Source organism: Epinephelus moara, chromosome 21 (assembly GCF_006386435.1).
Source record: "Epinephelus moara isolate mb chromosome 21, YSFRI_EMoa_1.0, whole genome shotgun sequence".
In the NCBI taxonomy this organism is placed as follows: domain Eukaryota; kingdom Metazoa; phylum Chordata; class Actinopteri; order Perciformes; family Serranidae; genus Epinephelus; species Epinephelus moara.
In genome coordinates, this window is record NC_065526.1 from 25,989,323 (window position 1) to 25,998,740 (window position 9,418).

General features: G+C 38.6%; 1 protein-coding gene across 10 annotated transcripts in view; it reads right to left on the reverse strand.

Annotated features, from left to right (window-relative positions):
- The window catches only part of LOC126382988 (piezo-type mechanosensitive ion channel component 2), a 111,305-nt gene extending 102,757 nt beyond the window's left edge, over positions 1-8,548 (reverse strand). For all 10 annotated transcript variants that reach the window (XM_050033316.1, XM_050033319.1, XM_050033318.1 and 7 more), the window contains exon 1: positions 7,989-8,548. In XM_050033316.1, the coding sequence (XP_049889273.1) occupies positions 7,989-8,052 (64 nt within the window). In that variant the 5' untranslated portion in view covers positions 8,053-8,548. The remainder of the gene's footprint in view (positions 1-7,988) is intronic.
- Between the last annotated feature and the right edge of the window lie 870 nt (positions 8,549-9,418).

Consider the following 9,418-nt stretch of genomic DNA (forward strand, 5'->3'; position numbering starts at 1 on the left):
TGTTTATCTGACCTGCACCACAAAAGAACCTGGGCTTAATTCAGACATGCAGGCTATTGACGGTTGTTTTAATGTACAGTAATCACCCAATAGTCCTTAGGTGTTGAAAGAAACAACTGACAGAGTTGCCTGTGGTCTGTGCTTGTTGTATCGTGCCTCATAAAAGATAGCTTTAAGATTTCATATTGAAGGAATCTCACAGCATTTCATGGATTGTGAGCATCACTGAAACTGGATCTTTTATTTATAAAAAAGTAAACGAAACAAAATATCTCAGTGTTTTGAAACAGTGGTGTCACACACCAGATGTCTGTAAAATGCATGATGGACCTCTGATTTTTTTAGCAGGCAAACAACTGTTGGTTGTCAAAACTTAAAATGAATAACAACAACATGCAGCGTGAAGTGTGAAATGTCAGGACCGGTGTCTGGAATTAAGTGTTTGATTTAAGGCATTTTTAATCGAGGCATTAAATGACCTGTAATAGCTGTAAGTATAGTGATAGTTTCACTGTAATCTATGCAATTTTTGCATTGCCTTAATTTATTAAATGTCATTTCATTGAATTTATGTCAGTGATGAATGTTAAGGATACAATGGACATCAGGCAAATGAAGGATCATGGCTAGACAGTGAAACAAACACTGTTTCCTCCCTACTTAAGTAATTGTTTAAATTGTTTTCTGACAGCGTAGACTTTACAGATCAACCAAGAAAATTAGTTATTAGCAGATTAATCTATAAGGAAAATATTTGTTACACAGATAGATTGTTACAGCCCTACTCTTCAGTCAAGCCTGAATTCTAACTCCCTGTGTCAGCACACATGACACTAGATTATGTAACTCCACACACTTTCCCGAACAGTCCCCATACACACATGCACACACATATATACACACCCACACCCCTTCACAGCACATGAAGGAAGTCTTTTGAGCTCATGATGAAAGTTAAATCGCCTAAGTGCAAACATGACTTCCAAAAACCATTAATTGATGTATTGATCTGTAACGCACCTCATTTCCCAGAGTTGGACTGACCATCACCCCTGATCAGGGCTTTTACAGTTAAACAGCTCACATTACCTGCTGACTGAACATCAATTAACGCATTCAAAATGAACCACACTGTAGCAAACACATTTCCCCACTGAAGCCTGTATTACATGCATGCAAACACGTTTTGAGTTTGGATGCTTTGGTACTTTTTACAGCTGTACAATCAGGTCAGATAATATTTTACATCACATTTACAAGCCACAGTTTTTCAGGTTCTCCTTTAGTATGTGCAAAATATGTAATAAGCCACTTCCCACACTGCATTTCTTTGAACATTTTTACGTCAGGAGGTAGTGAGAGAGAGAAGTAAATAGTAACCTTGTACAAAATGTGGACATACAGTCTGACCTCCCAAATTTCTCTAAGCGGTTATATCAACAAGCACAAAGTTTACAACCAGGTCGTCTGCGTGAGTTACCGTCTAAGTCACAGAGATCAGCCCGTCTGGGCAGCTACTGGTCTTGAACTACTGAAAAATTACACTTAACTGCTGAAAATGGTGCTTTTATTTATCTTTGAGCACTCAAAGGACCTATTCATTGACATTTGACTTGGCTCTGACTTATCCCTTGCTGGAGCCCTACAGTGAGTCCTCATGGTTTTTCTCCGTGCCCAGATACAGACCAATGAAAACTAACAAAAGTTAATAAATGTTATGGGGGGCTGTCATCTTTGAGAAAACCACCAACATCTGTAGATCATGTGATAAAGTTTCAAGTATGCTCAACTGTTCAACATGCCAGACAGTCCAACCACCAATATAGCAACATAAAAAAAGCACTTCATCATTACTGTTCATCATTTTTTCATGTCCTTTTTTAAAACATTTTCATCAAGTAGGTGAGGTACTTTTTCAACCTAAGCCTCTAGGGTGAATGACTCACAATCTTCATTTTTTGGTCTCACACCCTGTGCCATTTCTATCCACACCCACTCCATTTTATCTTCGTTAAATGTAGCATTAAATAAGCCCTAAACCTACCCACGTTTTTAGTCCAGAGCCTGCTGCCAACATGATTCATCTGCTCAGAGTTACAAATCTAAAGAAGTCCCTTTGTATCTATACAGATAATCGATCTACATCTGCATGCTCCCACTGCTACTTGACCGCAGCCTTCCTGACCATTTGCCTTCGCTGTATGACTCACCATCTGAGGATTTTTACACAGGGAATGAAAATAAACTGCCGTTGTTTTCAGACATCAGATTACTGCAAAAACTCCCCATTCACATCTGAATCAAGCTTTTGTCTCTCCCAGTAAAAGCTATTATTACAGCCACACAAAGCCTAAACACGGGAGAGAAGCAAAGCGGCCTTAAATGTGAAATCAAGGCCAACTGACTTCAGAGTTTGAGCCCAAAAACATAAATGTCATGATAGAAGATAAGGTGGTGTGGTGCCTGGCTTGGCCGAGCACTGGGCGATAACAGAGGAATTTAAACCCCTCTGAAGAAAATAATGAAGAGCATACCACATCAGGGCTATACCACCACTGAGCAGAGCATTACTGTTTTCATCAGAGTCTTGAAACTAAGTGGGTGATGGATGTCATATCCAGAATCCAAATACTGATTTTAACAAACAAAAACTGTTCACTGAGTCAAAAAAAAAAGCCTTTCAGATGACACAGCCTTTTGGAGCTATTTCATTCAGGGCTGCAACTGACAACTATTTTTTTATTATCTATCTCTGGATTATTTTCCTGACTAAGCACTTGGCCTATAAAATATCAACAAATTAAAAAAAATTCCAAGCCTCCAAAGTTCAAGTTGATGCTTTCATTGGCCTTATTTTGTCTGATTAGAGGTCTAAACCCAAACATGCTTAATTTACTGTCATACAAAACTGAAAATATTTGTATTTCATAACCTGGAAACTATGATTTGTTTTGCCATTCTTGCTTGAAAGTTGAGCTAAATGATTAAATATTTTTTTAAATGGTTGCCAATTAATTTTCTGTCTTTTGACGAATAAATAAATGAAACCTCATATTTAAACAAGAAGATCTCCATCGTGGATGTATTTCTGTACTCCTGCCCAGAAGAAATTTTATTCCAATCAGCCTGTTGGAGATCCTGCAGGTACAAATCATTTTCATATATTTTGGACCTGTCCCTTGTGGCTCAATTTCGGGCTAAAATTCACAGCATCCTGGAAACCAAAATAAATTTTAGTGTCAAGCCAATGTACCTGATTAGACTGGAGGAACTCAAATGGAGGAAGAAGGATAGCTTAAATATTTGCTGAGAATAATATTGGTGCTGCAAGAAATCTCTAAACAAGACATGGCTGAAATAAGAAATACCTAGTGTTGATGAATGGAGTGACTTAGTATTCAATATTAATGTAATAAGGAAGAAATTAATTTAAACTTGAGAACCCTAAAGGATACATGTATTGACAACTGGACAAACTGAACATCTCAAATTTTAGACCTAATTTTGCATAAACAGGAATCAGAAATACATCTTAGTGTTACCACTAGTCTCCCATTGTCTATGTGTGTATATACTGATTTACTTTATTTTATTTTTTTTTTTAAGCTAACATGTCTGTTTGTTAGCTAGCTAACTATCACTGGCTTGCTAGCTACTAACTAGCTATTGCTAGAAGCCAGTGTGAGTAGGTGCTAGCTTATAGCCAAATAGTGTTACTAGTTAAATTAAATAAATATACTATCATGCTTAATGGTAATGGTAAATACTATAGCTACAGTATTTACAGAAGCATGGGTACAAAAGAGTCATAAAATCAACCAAAATTTGCTAACGTTGATGTTGCTAACATTAGCTAGCATAAGTAGCTAACGCTAACTGTTAAACCAGAACAAGTTAGGCTGTTTTAGCAATAACGTTAATTGAAGTGTAGCCAATGTAACTGAATTGAGTAAATGGGTGTTTTGTTGTTTTTAATTCAATTTTTTTGTAACTTATAAGAAACATTTCAGAAGTTACATTTAAGTCAGTTACTAGCTTTGTTACATTAGCATGCCAGTGTACTGCCTAGCTACCACACAGCAAAAATGAACAAACCATAGCTAGTTTAATTCTAATAAGCTACAGTTTTAGTGTTTTAGACAATTAAACTCAAAGCTGAAACAAGTTCTTCTTTATCAAACATTTACTTACAACCGTGAATTCTCCCACAGCTCTGTTTTTCATGTGTCTCTATTATACTCTGAATGTGATGTGGTTTCTCACCACTGAGTGCTTCTGTTTTTTCTTTTATTACGATTATTCTTTGTTATTTTCTTGTGTGCACATCTATGCTCCTGATTGGTTTACACAATGAACTAACATAGTAAGTTTATATGAAGCACTTTTCTGATTATTTAATGTGTGATGATGGATAAAATGAGACCTCACTACAACCTGAACACCTCTGACAGACAATATTACTGGTCTGTGTTTATAGCACCGTATTAGTCTAAGTTCTCATTTTATTAAAGGCACATTTGAGCCCTTTTTTAATTGATCTTTTATGTTAAACAATGATTTTACAGCTAAAACCAAAAGGCTTGTTTTTCTTTACATGACCTTAAGTAAATTAACTACACCTTAACTACATTTCTACCACATTGCCACAACTGCTCTGTTTCTGCTTGATTTACATACTTAAATGTTGTTTCGTTTGAACAGTTTTATTTCCTGTGTTTATATATTGAAATAGTTTGTTATCACAAGACCTCTTAATATATCCGTGCATTAGACAAGTAGAATTTCAGTGGTTTAGAAGCATTATTTTTACACAGCAACCTCTCCTCTGCAGCATCCTGATGGTGCCAACGGTCTGTCTCAACATTTGTGACACAGCACGACAAACACAGCTTGAATTTGAATTTCTTTTGTCTTATTAAGTGAAAGTTAACACCTAAAGCATTATGACTGCACTGATGCTCCAACCAGCGAAGCATTTGCACATCATCTTTAACCTCAGTTCATGCCTGTTTTTGTTTGACCCGACATCCAACCTGCAACTCTGTACATTCAAACCACTAGTTTGATATCGGATCAGACATTTGGGAAAGTGAATGCTCAGAATCATGTTCACACTCCAAACTCTGTCAGTAAACACATAAACAGCAGCCTGTTTGATCAGCAAAACTGTAGCTGTGTGCAAGTGTGTGTGTGTGTGTGTGTGTGTGTGTGTGTGTGTGTGTGTGTGTTAGTTAGTGGTAGAGGGGACTGTGTACACATGGGCCCAGCAGTTTTGTGCTTCTCAATAGAGGTGCTGTCAGATGGCCAACAGGAAACACGGACTATGTAACGTCAGCAGACAAGTCTTTCACTAGGACGTGAGAGAAGAGACGGTGTGCAACATATATTACACTATTGGACATATACAGTAAGGGCAATGTAGGTGTTTCAAGTTAGATAACATCTGCAGTGCTGCGGTGTGTGTTTCCTCTCTGTTTATTCAGCACTGACAGGCCAAAAATGTACTTTTTTAATTCTGTTTTGTGTCAAACCACATGACATCAAAGCCAAAAAATCTGAAAATATGGACAAACCAAAACAGAGAAAAGACAAGATACCTAAAATCATCTTCCAGCCTCAAGTGTCCCAAATAATCAAGGAAAAAATAGCTGATGGGTTGATGGTTATTGATTTACACCAGATCAATTCAGTTTTAATTAAGATGGGATCTTTGACTGTCAAACAGAAACAATGAAGGAAAGTAAGCCGCCGATCAGGTGATGCTGATGGCAGAAATACGCCGTCTGTTCCTATACACTTTCCCCTCTTTCCACTTTACATTTCCTTCATCCTGTCAGTTACTGTGCACAGCTGCAGTGAATGACAAGTGCTCATTTGCACTTTGAAAAAACATAAAATATTAAAGGTATGTTTACGATAAAAGGGAAAGGCAATTCTTCCCTCCCTCACAGCCGCATTATTAATTCATACTGTTAAAACGACTTTCCACGAATTAATGGAGACAATGCATGGCCTCACAATTGCTTTTGGAAATAAAGGGGGCGTTGGGCTGTCAAGTGATGCATTATGGTGGTACTGAGTGGGTCTTATCTATAGAAAGCATGCTGTTAGCTTTAAAAGTACCTCAGCCCCATAAGTCTTACACAGACACCACAGTGGAACCTCAGTGGCAGTTAGACGCTAATCATTTTTCACTTGCGGCCTACCACAGGATTACAGCTTAAAACACAAAGTAAACTGCATTTAATAGAGTGTGCAAGGTGTGATCATGCCTCGAGCTCAGTCTCCACAAATCAGCGTTTTAAGTGTGTGCCTTCTTCTTCAGTGAAGCTAGTAATAACTGAGACTTTCCCAGTGTGTTTAAAGCTGCTAGAAGTCACTCCTAAATCCAAACAAGCTGCCAAAGCCTTCTAAATCTGCATAGCAAAAGGGTGAATCAAAGAAAACTTTCACTAACACAGCAACAATAACTTTGTCTGTGCAGAGCGCTTTTCTTAACAAAGTTACAAATGCTGTAAACAAACCAAAAACCTCCACCGCTGACTGAAACTCTGAGGAATGTGACATAACACCAGACATGAATCTCTAACATTATCAAGGCAATTTTACACTATAGGCATTAACACTACAGGCATGTACTGAATGGCCAGTTAGCAGCTGAACAACTGATAACAGGAGTGATGATTCATTAATAGGCAATAAGCTAAACTCAGAAACCACACTAGAAACCACAGAAATTAATTTCTGATGCTTTAAAAACATGCAGTCTGATTCACTGTGTGAGCCACAGAGGTAACCTTACATTCTGTTTTTATTCTGAGCAGAATACATGAAAGGAAAGTGGTTTGTGATTTGATTAATTCAGCATTTCAAACGTGGAAAACAGATAAAAAAAAACACTTCATATTTCTGTTTTTTAATATCATAGATTTCTAAATATACAAACAGTGTGCAGAGTGCAGAGACTCCGAAAGGCTGTATCTGCAGTGCCTGCTCCACGGTTATGTTTCCTTTACTAAATCCAATAAAAGGTGACAGCCAGGTGAAGAACAGCACTGGTACACCACTGCCTCTGGGTTTGTAATTCATATATAATGGCTGGCGTGTGACTCTGTGCAGTCTATTGCTTTTGTTTAGGCTCAGTTTCAGAACTGGCAGACCTAAGCAGTGAATGAACTGTGACCTCCAGCATCATGAGGTCAATCACAAATCATAATAGAAATCAATTAAATGTTCACACAATAATTAATTTCATTTCCGCCCTTGAGGTTCTGCATACTCAGACACTTCAGGTGTGCAGTAGTGTATCTCAGATTTTTAATTAAAGTCACAGATTTTTATAGGAGTGTTAAAAAGTGGGCCAAGAGACACAGCGTTAAATATAAGCTACAGCCTTTGGCACTTGGAAACGTTTTGGAGACAGTAACACTACAAAGTTAAAATCCCCACAGCTCCCAAAAGGTCAAACCTAGAGGTCTGAAATGTTAAACAGGTGTGGTTGACAATATGTAGAAGGTAGAGAAGGGGTCTGCATAGTCTGTCATAAAGCATGTCCTAGTTATTGGTATTCAAATATGGTTTATAATAGACGAGGAACAAAATTTAAAAAAAACATTTTGAGCCATGTTTGATATGATGTAATTTAGTTTGTGTTTTAGCCACATGTCAAATAAGCACATTTTCAGACACTGGATGATGTTACCTTTCACATGAGGCTTCATACATGCATGGCCTTACAGTTCTGCTGTCATAAATGTTTCCATTTGGATATGCCAAATAGAAGAAAATCACAAAAAATGTGGATCTCAAGAGGTTAAATCTTACATTTAAGTGTAATGAACTGATGTATAGGGTAATATTAGGTAAATTATTACATAAAGTGTGAACTGATCAATCACCCTCCACCTCCCACCCCCTCTGGCGCGCACACAGCTCTATAAAAGGCCAATTAAGATGCGTAAAAAGTGTGGATTAAAGAAAGAACTCACCAGCTGCAAGACACATAGGCAGCAGTAACCTAAAAACCAGCCCGCACACCACCTCAGAGGCCATGGCTCCGGGCAGCTCGTGTTGAATCCAGGTAAAAGTAGCCGGGAATTGTCTCTCTAAGGTTTCTCTTGCATCCCAAACTCCTGCGCTCTGTCAAATCCCAGCTGACATCAAACTGGTGCGCTCCTCCAAACGGCCACATCAGCTCTCCCTGATGACACCTGGACTCCGGTGGTTATTCCACAGAGAAATATCTCGCATTTGAGGCTCACCACGGCAGGCATGTCACCAGTTAGTAATGTCACCATGATAGTTCAGCAGCTCAGATGCGTAAAAGTCATGTTGAGAGGCGGACTCAGGTGCGCAAAAAAAGCCTGCGCTGGAAAAGCCGGAGAAAGGAGCCAACAAGTCCTCAAGTCCAATTAACCCCCTTTTTATAGGACAAAATTACATCAAAGAGAAACGTTCAGCATTTAAGAAAATCTAATTTCACGTATTTACTGTGAAGTGTGTCAGGAACACTCAGAATAACCGGATAGTTCCCCTTCCCTCTTCTGTCCCCCTTGGTGAAATTTGACTTTCTGACTTCTGGTGTGGATCGTATTCACCAACAGGAGGCTGCAGGACGAGTCCGTGATTGACACCTGACTCAGCCAATCAGAAGTCTTCGTTTGGGAGCCGGCCCCAGCCCCCTTTGATAATTGGAAGCAAGAGGTGGGACACACAGATGGATGCAAATACCACAAGTATTAAAAGATAAAGTGTCCCAAATCCACACCTTATTTTACTTCACACAAATACAGCCTCGTGGTTTATTATTTAATCTGCATCTTTATAAACATTAAACACGCATGATCACGTCCAGGAAGGTTTTATAAATGTCATGAGACTTTCAGTGATCATTGCACCTCCTCAGGTCTGCTGTCCAGCTGTTCATCAGTGAGAAACAGTGACGCCTACTGGTTTGAGACCAGCCTCCACAAAGCATCCACTTCAGTCTAATCCATGTTACTACAAAACAGGCCTGTCAGATTTCTCCTTGCAGGCAGGAAAACTTATTTTATTTTACCAAATATGTTTTCAGTTCTTGAAATAATTAAGAGCATTGTAGCAAAAACATTGTCTCTGATTACATTTAATCCAGTGGTATGCTTAGTAAACAGAGGTAGCATGACTCAAGCCTCAACCCCAAAAGTGCTCTGATCTGTTTGTGAATTTCCAAGACTCCCTCTCAAAATAATGGGGACATTTAAATTGATTTGCATCATTGCCATGTTAGTTGTTAGTGTCAGGAGGAATAACGTGCAGAGGTTTGATTGTTGTGACAGTTGTTGAAGTGTCCTTGGGCAGGAAAGAAAGTGGATCCTTTTAAACTGTGTGGCTCCTGCTCTGCACCTGAGTCTGACCTCCAAACTTACTGCTGAAGACA